The sequence below is a fragment of the Myodes glareolus genome, chromosome 23 (genome assembly GCF_982192425.1).
Source record: "Myodes glareolus chromosome 23, mMyoGla1.1, whole genome shotgun sequence".
In the NCBI taxonomy this organism is placed as follows: domain Eukaryota; kingdom Metazoa; phylum Chordata; class Mammalia; order Rodentia; family Cricetidae; genus Myodes; species Myodes glareolus.
In genome coordinates, this window is record NC_142048.1 from 5,957,553 (window position 1) to 5,972,234 (window position 14,682).

General features: G+C 39.4%; 2 protein-coding genes across 2 annotated transcripts; both read left to right on the forward strand.

The window, feature by feature from the left end:
- Window positions 1–1,563: 1,563 nt before the first annotated feature.
- LOC148118292 (putative KRAB domain-containing protein ZNF788) lies at window positions 1,564–12,111 on the forward strand. The gene is made up of 4 exons (XM_087901190.1): window positions 1,564–1,590; window positions 11,071–11,197; window positions 11,402–11,465; window positions 12,021–12,111. The coding sequence occupies exons 1-4, from the start codon at window positions 1,564–1,566 to the stop codon at window positions 12,109–12,111; spliced, it is 309 nt and encodes a 102-aa protein (XP_087757316.1).
- A 179-nt stretch (window positions 12,112–12,290) lies between these two features.
- On the forward strand, window positions 12,291–14,472 carry LOC146890660 (uncharacterized). Its single transcript, XM_087901191.1, has 2 exons — window positions 12,291–12,304; window positions 13,150–14,472. The coding sequence occupies exons 1-2, from the start codon at window positions 12,291–12,293 to the stop codon at window positions 14,024–14,026; spliced, it is 891 nt and encodes a 296-aa protein (XP_087757317.1). The 3' UTR covers window positions 14,027–14,472.
- Window positions 14,473–14,682: the final 210 nt, after the last annotated feature.

The following is a 14,682-nucleotide window of genomic DNA, read 5'->3' on the forward strand; positions in this document are numbered from 1 at the left end:
TATTTTTATAATTTCTGTACATTCCTATAGTCATTTGAGGTAAGGATTCCCTAAAAGTTACTGCTTTTACATTGTGACCAAAATCAGAACTGGATTTGTTAACTGAGCATGCATAGGAAGAGATAGAACCTTATATGAACTTGTCCAGGCTTCCTAAGCAAAATCCCTATGCATTCCTTACATAGAAAAAAGCATTGCTATGGGAATGATTCCCATACTCTCATTAACTCCTGTAGATAAGAAATCTTTCTCAGGTTCTCTTTTTTGGCTGTTATGATGGCTATTCTTGGTAGTCCAACTGACTATCTCTGGAATTTACTAAACCCAAAGAATCATGCACACCTGTGAGGGATTTTTCTTAATTAAAGCTTTTGGAACAGGAAGACTCTTCATCAATTTGGAACTTTTGAGGTAATAAGATCCTCCCCTAATCTGGGCCAGATCTTCTGGTGGCAACCCACATATACAAAGAATATTGAAGAAGGAAGCTATTTCTCTTTGCCTGATTGCCCTGTCTGTGGTTGGAAAAGTCATTCCTTTACTCTCTTTAACGCTTAGTCGTTGGGATTTTTGGTGTAAATTGAAGGCAAACTGAGATCCCCAGCCTTATGGATTGAATTACTGGCTTCTTTAACTTTTCATTGGTAGATAGCCAATGCTGTGTCGGCTGGCTGGAGAACACCTGTGAGACATTTTAACAATTCCAGTTTCACATACTTAGATATTTATTCTACCAGTTCCATTCAAGTATAGAACATCGAATAATCCCACCATGGATTTTTGTTTTGTTTTGTTTTCTTTTTTTCTTTTTTTGGTTTGTTTGTTTGTTTTCTTCTTGTTTTTTCACCTGCCCATTAAGGAAGCTGTGTTGGATGACAGCAGTTCAACTGCCTTGTACCATTTCCTCTGTTTATTCAACTTAATTTGAAGACTACATTTTTATTCATTGATCAGGAGATAGGCCTGAATTTCAGAAATCAATCTCCTAAAGCAATTAAGCTATCATCCAGCTTTGTGACCTGGTTCCTGCATTTCCCACGAGATTGAAGTCCTTGTGACATTCAGGTGAAAAGTACCGGTAATTTATCTGAACTCAGGCTATCCTAAAATCTCTCCTTAACTGTGACTATTCTAGACCCCGTTCCTCCTGTGGAAAAGGGGAATTATTCTGCTCCACAGCACGTAATGGCCTCTGCCGGATAGCAACCTTGAGTCCAACAGGAAGACTGGGACGCGCCTGTGGAGTGAAGAGAGTCTGCAGAGTCAGACATTTGATCCAGGGTAAAGTATTACTGAAATGCAAACCTCTGTAGTACTTTGTTTGGCAAGGAAGGCAGGGCCAGCAACCACTGTGCTGTGTCTTTAAGCACATTGCAATCCTAAGGGAGGTGCTGCTGTCACTCAGGCCTCCCTAGCCAATCAGAGCTTCCAGGCTAAGCTGCCTGTCAGAGGTAGTGCTGGACTCTTCCGGGTGCCATTTTACCGCCTTGACTGTATTGGAGCACGAGTAGTGGGTTTGTGTGCTGCGTTGTGACTCTTGCTGCAGGGAGCTGTGCAGGAAGCATGGGTGAGCTGGGAAACTCCGACAAGGTGAGCACTGGGGCTGTGGGCCCCAGAAGGGAAGAAGTTGCTGTGCTAGAGAGCTAGTGTGGCGAGTCCTTGCAGGGGCTGGGTGGGAACCTGAGGCCAGATTAGGTGTCCTGTGAGGTCCTTGCGGACCTGCCAACTCCCTGGATGCAAATAACTGTCACTGGATAGCTTTATTTTGTGGACTGCATCTGCACAGAGCATTGGGAGCTGTGTGTAGAAGCATCTTCGTGGTCAAGGACAGCACGCTTTTCTGTGCATCTGTGCCAGGTGTTGCCAAAAATCAGAGAGGCCTACTTTCTTTTTCCTGTTTTTCCCGTATTTTCGAGACAGGGTTTCTCTGTTTCTTTTGGAGCCGGTCCTGGAACTCACTCTGTAGACCAGGCTGGCCCCGAACTCACAGAGATCCCCCTGCCTCTGCCTCCCGAGTGCTGGGATTAAAGGTATGCGCCACCACCGCCAGGCTCAAGACTACTTTCCTTAATATATTCTAGAACTTTGCACTTTGCTTTAAAGTTTTAGGTGTGAAATCCATTTGGATTCAATTTTGTGGAAGCTGTAAACGGCGTCTCTTGTGTTGGGTAGCAATCCATAACTAAGCTGGCGTGTACAAGAATAGAACTCGGTTTTGTTTTCTGGCCTTTTTTTGAGACAGGGTTTATCAGTGTACTCTTGACCCTCCTTGAGCCCACTCTGTAGACCAGGCTAGCCTTGAACTCAAAGAAATCTCTTGTGCTGGGATTAAAGGTTGCACCACCATGGCCCAGCCACGAGTAGAACTTGTGATATAAAGGAGTAACCAGTGCTTAAGATATAGTAAGTCACAGAATTTAGTCATAATGAGGGTTGCCTCTAAAATACCTCAAAGGTAAGTATATACCACGCACATCTCTAGAGATTAGGATGCTAGGAAACACATTTGTTCACCAGGATCTTCCGGACATTTAACTACAAACAACTACCATGAGACAAACCTCCCACGAGGCTTTTCCCCTTCTCAAAGAACAGGCTTCTAACAAGGTGATCACAACTAATATAAAGGCCTGTTCTGCCAGAAAGGTTTTTTCTTTTTTCTTTTTCTTTCTTTCTTTCTTTTTTCTTTTTTCTTTTTCTTTTTTTTTCTTTCTTTCTTTTTTCTTTTTTCCTTTTTGGTTTTTTTGTTTTGTTTTGTTTTTTGTTTTTCAAGACAGGGTTTCTCTGTAGCTTTGGAGTCTGTCCTGGAACTAGCTCTTGTAGACTAGGCTGGCCTCAAACTCACAGAGATCCACCAGCCTCTGCCTCCCGAGTGCTGGGATTAAAGGTGTGTGCCACCACTGCCCAGCCAGTTGGTTTTTTTCTTAAGAAATGCATAGTTCTGCCTGTTGGGCTAGATACCTGATGTCAATCATTTGAAAAGGAAACATACTGTTGTGTTGAGGGCTGTCCTGATCAATCAGACTAATTTTGAGGATCTCCTGAATGGAGAAGAAACACTAGCTAGCCCCTTCTCAAACCCAGGAATGTGCTTAGAGTAGCCAGTAACAACCGGGGCCTAGGCCTTGATAGCTTTTCCTAGGAGCCTAATGTCTTGAGAGTAAAATAGAGCTCCTTCCCTTAAAGCAGGACTCTTCTTGCAAGAGCTGGTTATGGTCTGGTGCCAGGGCCTTAAGGGTGGGTTTTTCTCAGATTCTAAGAACACAACTCTTCCATTCATATGGAGATAAATTATCAGTCCCAAAACAACTGTGGGCTCAGTCAGCAATATCCTTGGAGAAACCTTGTACAGCCTTGTTTGATTGGCCTTCTCCTGAGTTTGTCCCACTGTGCGTTAGTTTCTGCTGACTTCCTAGAAGTTCCCCATTTCCCCTCTGCAAGATACTGTTCTTTTTGTTTTGTTTTGTTTTTCTGAGATAGGGTTTCTCTGTAGCTGTAGCCTGTCCGAAGCTAACTAGCTCTTGTAGACCAGCCTGCCTCGAGCTCACAGAGCTCCACTTGCCTCTGCTTGCGGATCTCTGTGCTGGGATTAAAGGTGTGCGCTGCCACCACCCCTCAGTCTTATTTTTTTTTAATGTTTATTGAGCTCTGCATTTTTCTCCCCCGCCCCCCTGCCTCTCCCCTTCCCCCTTCAATTCTCTCCCAAAACCCCCATGCTCCCAATTTACTCAGGAGATCTTGTCTTTTCTACTTTCTACTTTCCATGTAGATTAGATCAATGTAAGTCTCTCTTAGTGTCCTCATTGTTGTCTAAGTTCCCTGGGATTATGGTTTGTAGGCTGGCTTTCTTTGCTTTGTGTTTAAAAACCATCTATGAGGTACTTGAGACATGACCAGGTGGAGCACCACGGGCATCATGGGGAGACATATCTTCAGATGCCTCCCCTGGACCGTTGATGGGTGCTTTCGGCCTGACACATTGACCAGGGCATTGATAATGTCATCTGTGGAGCACATTAGGGAAGGGAAGAAGGTGACAGGGCAAAGAGGGGAAGGGGCAGACGATCCTCCTGCCTCCACCGCCCAGGTGTGGGAGCTACAGGCAAGTGCAGGGGTTTTAGGTATGTGCCACTGTTTCTTATTCTATGCGGTGCTGGGAATAAAACCCAGGGCTTTTCATGCATCCTAGGCAAGAACTCTACCAGCTGGGTCACATCCCCAGCAAGCCACACACTGTTAATATAACACAGTTGTAGCCACTAGGGACAGAGTGTAACATGCTGCATAGCCACTATCAACAGACCACTAACCTAGAAATTAAAGATAATTTTTAGTTCTGATACAAAAAAATAAAAAAAATTAAAACCACCTATGAGTGAGTACATGTGATAATTGTCTTTCTGGGTCTGGGTTACCTCACTCAAAATAATGTTTTCTAGCTCCATCGATTTTCCTGCAAAATTCAAGATGTAATTTTTTTCTGCTGTGTAGTACTCCACTATGTAAATTATACCACATTTTCCTTATCCATTCTTCAGGGGAAGGGCATTTAGGTTGTTTCTAGGTTCTGGCTATGACAAACAAAGCTGCTATGAACATAGTTGAACACATGTCCTTGTGGCACAATTGAGCATCCTTTGGATATATACCAAAAGTTATATTACTGGGTCTTGAGGAAGGTTGTTTCCTAATTTTCTGAGAAATAGTCACACTGACATCCAAAGGGATTGTACCAGTTTGCATTCCCATCAGCAATGCAGAAGTGTTCCCTTTTCCCCACAACCTCTCCAGCATAAGTTGTCATCAGTGTTTTTAATCTTGGCCATTCTTTCAGGTGTAAGATGGAATCTCAGAGTTGTTTTGATTTTCATTTCTCTGATGGCTAAGGATGTTGAATATTTCAGCCATATTAGATTCCTCTGTTGAGAGATCTCTTTTTAGGTCTGTACTCCATTTTTTTTATTGGATTATGTGTTATTTTGGTGTCCAATTTCTTGAGTTCTTTGTATGTTTTGGAGATCAGACCTCTGTCTGATGTGGGTTTCAGTTTCAGGAGGTCCCATTTATTAATTGTTTCTCTCAGTGTCTGTGCTGCTGGGGTTATATTTAGAAAGTTGTTCCCTGTGCCAATGCGTTCAAGTGTACTTCCCACTTTCTCTTCTATAAGGTTCAGTGTGGCTGGCTTTATGTTGAGGTCTTTGATCCATTTGGACTTGAGTTTTGTGCATGGTGATAGATATGGGTCTATTTTCATTCTTCTACATGTTGATATTCAGTTATGCCAGCACCATTTGTTAAATATGCTTTCTTTTTTCCATTTGATATTTTTTGCTTCTTTGTCCAAAATCAGGTGTTTGAAGATGTGTGGATTGATATCTGGGTCTTCTATTCAGTTCCATTGGTCCTCCTGTCTGTTTTTATGCCAATACCAGGCTGTTTTCAGTACTTCAGCTCTGTAGTAGACTTTGAAGTCAGGGATTGTGATGCTTCCAGAAGTTCTTTTATTGGACAGGATTGTTTTGGCTAACCTGAGTTTTTTGCTTTTTCCATATGAAGTTATGTACCTTTATTTCGAGGTCTTTGAAGAATTTTGCTGGGCATTGTGTTGAATCTGTAAGATACTGTTCTTTTTAAGAAGCTTCCTTGGCCTGAGATTTAGTTTGTGTCCTGGCAGTAGTGGCGCACGCCTTTAATCTCAGCACTAGTGAGTCAGAGGCAGGCGGATCTCTTTGAATTCAGTGCCTGACTGGAGAGTAAGTTCATCAACAGTCTCCAAAACTACTACACAGCAAAACCCTATCCTGAAAAACCAAAAAAAAAAAAAAAAAAGGAAAGAAAGAAAAGAGAAATCACGGAAGAATGGCCTGGTCACTGGTGTACTTAAGAAATAATTTTGGGGATATCTTTGCTGTGTAAGTCTCCCATCTTCCCATCTGCTTAGTGGCTTAGAGGCTGCTTGGTCTCCTGTCCCTATTTAAATTGTTCAAAGTGTCATCTGAAGCCCTAACCTAAAAGACTTAAGGATGACAGCATATGTGGTATTCAAAATCTGTTCAGGGTTCTCTCCTCTTTGCTCATCAGTGAGAGACGGTTTTTTTTTTTTTATTAAGTATCTTGAGTGATTTCTCCCTGGAAGGCATATTAATTGTAAACAGCTGCACTTCCAGGCTATTAAAAAAGTTTTTGAAACAAGTTCTCTCAATGGACCTAGGTTGCCTTGATCCCAGTCTGTTGTTTTCCAGGTCAAAGACCTTGCTGTCCTCTATATTACATCTTTATTTTTGTTCATTATTTCTTTCTTTATTATTTTTATTGAGATATATATTATTTTCCACTCCCCTTACTTCCTCCCCTGTCCCATTCTATGCTCTGCCATGATCCCTAAACTCTCGGGATATCTTGTTTTTTTCTACTTCCCATGAATGTCTGTCTTAGGGTCCTCTTTGTTGTCTAGATTCTCTTGGATTATGAATTGAAGGCTTGTTTTTCTTTTCTTTATTTCTAAAAGCCATTTATGAGTGTGTACATATTATATTTGTCTGGGTCTGGTTTACTTCTTTCAATATGACATTTTCTTTCTTTCTTTCTTTCTTTCTTTCTTTCTTTCTTTCTTTCTTTCTTTCTTTCTTTTTTGTTTTATGAGACAAGGTTTCTCTGTAGCCTTGGAACCTGTCCTGGAACTATCTCTTGTAGACCAGGCTGGCCTCGAACTCACAGAGATCTGCCTGCCTCTGCCTCCCGAGTGCTGGGATTAAAGGCGTGTGCCACCACCGCCTGGCTTCAATATGACATTTTCTAAATCTATTCATTTGCCCACAAATTTCAAGATGTCATTATTTTTTTCCACTGTGTAGTACTCTGTTATTGTGTAAGTGAACCACTTCATCTTTATACATCTTTAAAATTTTAAATGACTGTACCAGCTGAGAGTTTAAAATTATATCTTTGAGTCATGTATTCTACTATTTACTGCAGTCCCAAGACAAGGAATTGCATGTGGACTACGGTTTCTGCCTTCAAAGAAGACTAGGGAGAAAAATGTATTGTTCACATTGAAGAGGGAGACAGGGTAGGCAATCAGTTGCTAGAGGCACCATTATGGAAAAGGACCTAATTGTGGCAGAAAGAGGTGATTTTGTAATTTTCCAGCAAGTATGAATTCATATCATATGAACGAAGACAAACCAGAATGCTGGCCATATAGTTTGAGAAGGTTAGTTTGAGTCATGGAATATTGAGTTTGCAATTAGGGATCTTTCCTATGCATACATGTTCAGTCCTGCTTGGCACAGTTAAGTCAGCTCAGAGGTTTGAGAAACAGTCCATTGCCTGAAACTCTTTTACAGATCTCAGTAGTCAACATTCTTTGTTTGATTTCTTTTCTTTTTATTTCTGTTTGGAGCAATATCTCCTATAGCTAAGGCTTGCCTAAAATATGTAAATAAAATTGCTTTGAAAACATAATCCTGCTACTTTTTCTATGATTGACCTTGGACTGGTCAGTAAGAAAGAAAAGAAATCTCTGAGCAAGTTTTCCCTAATCTTCCTGGCTTTTATTGGGAACATCCAAAAGAAGAGGGTGTGCACCAGTACTGAGTTCATTGACCAACATTGAACCTGGTGTAGTAGCAGTGCAGAAGGGAGAGGCAGGAAGGGATGTGAGGGGTTTACTGCTCTGACAATATAATATTACCACTGTAGAATAATGCAGTATATTTGAGATTATCAACAAATGTTCTCACTGACCATTTCATGGGGTCCGCACGCCAGGGCATTAAAGAATCTGATCTTATCATGACATCAAATTACTGCAGCATTCTAAGTTCAACCAAAATAGAAGACCTGGGTAAAACCCTTGCTGGATCGTTTAATTAGTCATAACTGTGTTGTGGCTATATAAGTATACACCCATTTGGGTCATATTGTTCAATCCCACAGTTTACAGGTAAAGAGGAATAATGTACAGCTGAGAAGTTCCTTTATGACTCCCGTCATATCTCCAGTAAAGCTCATTGCTTCTTTGTGGTCAGGATTTTGGGTTTGATCATCCTTGTAACTGAGTAATAGTCTCCATTTTAAGCCACTTTGAAGGCCATTGAGAGCCAGCTAAAACAAAATATCTGCACCAGTATCCTGAAGACCAGAAAAGCGCTTTTCTTTTGTAAACAAAGTGAGTTCTGTTCACTGTGGACCTATGAATTTTAGCTAATGACATCAGATGAACCAAATCCAGCCTCTCCTTTCTTTCTTACATCTTTTTACTTGATTTCTAGTTTGTACTTTATTAAGTAAAATTAACTCTGTAAGTCTCTGTCTTTGTATTTACCATGGACGTTCCATTAGGTGAGTGAGTCATGAAGTTGGTTGTTCCTTCAAAGTCAGCATCAATCACTCCTGAAAAATTTTGATTGACTGTCCTACCATGTACTGGGAAGGTTATGCTTTTCTTTGTATCCTGTTTGTCGAGTTTGGGTAGTGTATTACCAGAAGCTGATGCAAGGGCATCAACTTGTCCAAATAGCATTGGCCACAAAGAAAAAGAATTCCATATGAACTTTCTTCAATATCCATCATCCATAGATTTGTATAAATGTAAAATATGCCAATGCAAAATGTGTAATGTTAATAGTTTTTTTAGATTAAAGTTGATTCAATAATTACCTTTTATCATCTCATTTTTATATCATGCCCCCCTTTTCTCCTTTAGAAAGGAATCCCTGAATTTAATCTCCCTTGATTGGCTTTTTTCCTGATCATTACCAATAACAACTTGTAACCTACCCCGCCTATGTGATAATATAAACATCCATAAACTATCTTTTAGGAGACTGGACATCGTTCTCTAGACTACTTACTATTTGTTGACACTGAGATCTTTGAGGGAACTTTAAGAAAATCATATTCACTGTTAGGTTTTGACTGCAGGATCTTGTGAGGCTGGACAATCTTATGCAGTGCCCTAGAAGATGTTTTGAATGTAGAACCCACCAACTTCAACAGAGGCATTTTGAGATGTTGAATCATCTTGGCCATTCATTTTAATTGGTGTTTAGTCTCTTTGTTCTGAAAATATATAAACTTTTAAAGATAACATATATTACATGTATGAAATATAAGGGTTGAACAGTCAAAGATTTTTTTCTATAAAATATATGTTATATGTTTCCTATTATTTTTGTGTTTTACATTTCTTTTAGGTAAGATCTTTTCCCATTCAGTAGGCTGCCTTTTTGTCTTATTGATTGTGCCCTTTGCTTTACAGAAGCTTCTCAGTTTCAGGAGGTCTCATTTATTTATTGTTCTCCATGTCTGTGCTACTGGGGTAATATTTAGGAAGCGGTCTCCTATGCCCATGCATTGAAGGCTACTCCCACTTTCTCTTCTTTCAGGATCCATGTGATTGAATTTATATTGAAATCTTTAATCGATTTGGACTTGAACTTTGTGGATGGGGATAGATATGGATCTATTTTCATTCTTCTACTTGTTGACATCCAGTTATCCGTCATCCTCATAAAGTTATGTTTAAACTTGTTTTCTTCTGCCTCTTCTGGGTTAGGATGATCAAGTCTTCCTGTTGTATGACCACTGCTTTCTGGTGGTAGAGGGCTTAGAGAGTGGGATGTTCTGCTGGGTGGGTGGTCACTCACCTCTTGGTCCTCTTGTGAATGCTTTTCATGTTGTTGAATGTATTCTTGCATTGGCACTTACCCATCTCTTCTTCAAATTGAAGCCGCCATTGTCACTGCTTCTTGATCCTGTTCTTCCAGTAGCTCTCTGTGTGTTTACGTACAGTTGTTGATCTGCTTTTCAGTGTCACTGTGTCTCAGGTATCCACTGAGCTCTCTTGGCCTGCTCGCTTAGTCTTCTCTCTTGGTTAGCTCTGTTCTTCCACTCTGTGCAGTCACAGCCTGCACTTCAGAGTTCCTTTCTTGGTCCACTCTGTGTAGTTGCAGCTTGTTTTTCAGAGGTTGTGGCAGATAGGAGGGTCTGATATGTGGAGTGGGGGTGATGGAGCAGCCTACCTGTAAGAAGTTCGCCTCCTGGCTGGCTAGAGAAGATGAGGCAGGTGGGGACGGACCCAAGGTTTTGACCTGGTATGGAGGGCCTAGAAAGTGGGGTGCCCCACTGGGTGGGTGGTCCCTCACGTCTTGGTCTCTGTGCTTATTTGCAGCCTGTGTTTCAGAGTTCCTCTGAGGTCATGGGGGAGAGCAGGGTTTGGAACAAAGTGGGACTTGTACTTTATAGGATCTAATCGATGGGATGGGGGTGTTGGGGCAGCCTACACGAAGGGAACTTACCTGTTGGCTGGCTAGAGAAGATAGGTAGGTGAGGGGCCGTGGTTTGCCCCAGTATAGAGTGGGGTGTTCTGCTGGGTGGGTGGTCACTCACCTCTTGGTCATTTTGTGAATTTGCAGCCTCAATAGCTAGCTCTTAAATTAACACATATTTCTTCTATCTGCTTTTCCATGTTGTTTGGTATCTTTTCTCAATCCAGTGTGTACCTCATGCTTCTCTCTATCTCTAGTGACCATCCTCTGATTGTGCCTCCATCTTCCTTTCCGCCAGCATCCTCTCAGTCTGGTTTTCTCACCTAACCTCTTCCTGCTCAGCTATAGGTCAGTGAGATCTTTATTGACCATATTCAGAGATTAATACATATATTCATAATGTACAAAAAGTTTCTTTCACAGCAGAAATACACAGGCCTGTGACTCCTGAGTGCTGGGATTAGAGGCATGAACCAATACAACCTCCTTGCTCATCCTTTTTTTTATGATTTCTCGAGTGTGTGATCAGTATTGTTGATCTGTTTGCTTGTCACTCTCTTTATGTCACTTAATGATCATTTCTCCTGCAAGACTATATCCTATTCTAAATATGCAGAAATGACAAGTGAATCTTACTCAGCTTCTTTCAAAATGACATGATGCATTAAAACTTTTGTGTCATGGAATAAGAGTGAGAAACACCAAAATTATATAAATATATTTTTGAAGAAGTATACATTTACAGTATGGTCAGTATTATGCTTTTTCTTTCACCCATATTTCTATATGGCCATTTTAGAATGCAGTGACCTATGAGGATGTGTATATACATTTCACTTGGGATGAATGGGCTTTGCTGGATCCTTCCCAGAAAAATCTTTACAAAGAAGTGATGCTGGATACCTACAGGAACCTCACTGCTATAGGTAAGACTGTGAATTTTACTTCATTTTTTAAATAAGAGGACAACTCTTTCTTGCCAAATGATTTTTTTGTTTGCACTTTTGATTGCAAAAGTGGGAGAATGATGGTAATAAATCAGTCATGGTTCTAAGGTGACCTGAAGATAATATTTTAAATTTTGCAGTATTTCTGAAATATTTCATATATTTTCTGGTATTGTATTTTAGCCAACAATTGGGAAGACCATAATATTGAAGAAGAACCTGATCAAATTTCTCCACAACATGGAAGGTAATTTTCATGTACAGGCACTCACAAATATGTCTCTGAGTAAATTTTAATGTGTCCTGGAAGTTTTAAAGAGATGCAATAGTGTAACAAGCACAGATTTATTTATTTACAGAATATTGATATCTAATTAGCACCTCCATATTCCTCAGTGTAAGGTAATGAATTCATGTTAGCAATGCACTCCTCTTAGAAAGAAGAGAAGAAAGCAATGTCTTAACAGATATCACCATTTGAATCATAACTCCATGTGAGCTATGCCACAGAACTTCCAATCCATTTAGTTTCATAGCACACAGACATTTTACAACGTGTACACAATGAATAGGTGATGAGTATATAATCAGTGTTCAAAATCTTCTAATAACCAAATAGTGCAGAGTAAAGCTTGTGTTACTCATATGCATTTAAAGACTTTACTAAGTTTATCAAGATGGGCAGTTTCTGAGAGTCAAAAATATTGTTCTGGACAAAATTTAATCCTTATACCACATGTCTATGGGGATAAATATCAAACTGAATGAATGTGATATGAAAAAGTTTTGTTTTCTTTACTAGGTATATCATATGTCACAATAGATACAAGCCACGTGAGCATAGGGAGATGGAAAGAGGCAACTTACTTCCCTCTCTTTCCCAGAACAATTAAAAAATGTAGGAGTCCCTATTTTGAGTATACTTTCTGAATGTGATATAAGTTCACAATTAATTGCCTTTCCAACTTCATTGGGGATTCATCAGCAAACTCATGTTTCAGAAAATCCCAATGAGTACTGGGAATGTGGAAATTCTCTGTTTGTTCCTGTTCACTTTACAAATGTAGTATGAATGCAATCAGTATGGTAAACTTTGAGTTCTTACTGTTCTCTTCAAATCTGTAAAAACCTCATAGAAAAGGAATATTATATATATATATTATATATGTGAGTGTCTTATTTAGATCATCTGTTGCTGCTGTCAATGGACGGTATTACCATGGTAACTCCTCTTTATTTTATTTTATTTTTTGAGACATGATGTCTCTGTAACAGCATAGCTGTCCTGGAAGTAGCTCTTATACAACAGGCTGGCATTGAACTTGGAGAAATCTGCGTGCGTCTGCCTCCTGAGTACTGGGATTAAAGGCAGGCACGGCCACTGCCTAGTCAGACCACAGTGACTCTTATAAATGAAATCCTGTAATTGAGACTGGTTTAGAGTTTGAAAGATTTAGTCTATTATCATCATGACAAGAAACATGATGGCATGCAGGCATACAAGATGCTGGAGAGGTAGCTGTGCATTCTACAACTTTGTCTACAGGCTGCAGAAGCACTTCAAGGCTTACCTCAAGAGTGACACACTTCCTCCAACAAGATCACACCTACTCCAACAAGGCCACATGCCTTATCTAATAGTACAAATACCTATGGACCAAACGTTCCAATACTTGAGGCTATGGGGGCATTAGCTAATCAAATACATCAGTAAATTGTGTTAGTAAAGACTCCTACCATCACAGGTATCTTTAAAGATGCAAAATAACCCATAATAAAGGGAATCACAGTGGGTGTAAACAAAGTGAAAACCTTAAGATCTAATTCCTCTTTAAAATTAGACCAAATTGTAAAGTGAATTCATATGGTAAAATTATTTATCAGTTTAATAATTGTGCTAAAGCATTCTCATTGAACAATTATCTTTGCAGGCAAGAAGAAATTTGTACTGGAGAGGAATACTGTCAGTATATTCAGTGTGATAAAGTCTTTACATGTCACAGTTTTCTCAGAAGGCAGAAGAGAAGACATGCTGAAGAAAAACTTTATGAATGTACTCAATGTGGTAAAGGCTTTGCTAATCACACTTATCTTAAAATACATAAAAGAACACACACTGGAGAGAAACCCTACAAATGTAATCAGTGTGATAAAGCATTTGCACAACAAAGTCATCTCCGCGTACATAAAAGAAAACATACTGGAGAGAAACCTTATATATGTCATCAATGTGGCAAAGCCTTTGCATATCACAGTAATCTCCAAACACATGAAAGAACACATACTGGAGAGAAACCCTACAAGTGTAATCAATGTAATAAAGCCTTTGCTCAATACAATAGTCTTCAATACCATAAAAGAATACATACTAAAGAGAAACCCTACAAATGTGATCACTGTGGTAAAGCATTTGAGCAGCACATTTGTCTTCATTACCATAAAAGAGCACATACTAGTGAGAAACCTCACAAATGTAATCAATGTGATAAAGCCTTTGCACAATACAGTAGTCTTCAGCAGCATAAAAGAACACATTCTGGAGAGAAACCTTATGAATGTACTCAATGTGGTAAAGGCTTTGCAAATCCTAGTTATCTAAAAATACATGAGAGAAGACATACTGGAGAGAAACCCTACAAATGTAATCAATGTGATAAAGACTTTCCATATTACAGTAGTCTTCAACGCCATAAAAGAGCACATACTGGAGAGAAGCCGTATAAATGTCATCAATGTGATAAAGCCTTTGCACATCACAATAGTCTTCAACACCATAAAAGAACACATACTGGAGAGAAACAAATGTAATCAATGTGAGAAAGCCTTTGCAAATCACAATGTCTTCAACGTCATAAAAGAACACATAGTGAGGAAAGGAAAAGCCCTATGAATGTAATCAATGTGATAAAGCCTTTTCATGAAATCATGCCTTCGAAGTCAAAAGAATTCATTCTGAAGAAAAAACATAATAATATAATCAATGTAGTAAAGCCTTTACCTATCAAAATGACCTACAAAAGTATGAAAGAGTTCATACCTGAGAAATACTATGTAAATATACTTAAATACCAAATACTTTAATTGTGGTTGTGGTTTGTATTGTGTGTATACAAATCAGGATTTTCATCTATTTGGTAGAAGTGTTATAAAAATAAGGTAACAAGTAATCAATGTTATAATCATAACATAGCCTGATGTGCTATGGATATGTGTATATTATTTTGTGTTCTGTGCTCCTTCATGTCCCCTTTGGTTATCTGTCACTTCATCTTGAAGTACTGCCTTCTAAAAGATGCCAGATAATTTAATGGAAATGAGATACCAGATAATTTAATGGCAATGAGATTTAATTTTAGAAAAGCAAAAATATTTCTGCTGTATGTGTCTGTAATGTGATCAGGGGATTTGTAGCCCTAACAGATCTGTTTAGCATGGAGGACAACTTTGAGGGACCTACTGTTGCC

Coding starts and splice junctions, on each gene's coding strand:
- LOC148118292 (XM_087901190.1), top strand. CDS start 1,564: ATGGGTGAGCTGGGAAACTCCGACAAG. Junction 1,591..11,070: donor AGCTGGGAAACTCCGACAAG/GTGAGCACTGGG, acceptor TGGCCATTTTAG/AATGCAGTGACCTATGAGGA. Junction 11,198..11,401: donor CAGGAACCTCACTGCTATAG/GTAAGACTGTGA, acceptor ATTGTATTTTAG/CCAACAATTGGGAAGACCAT.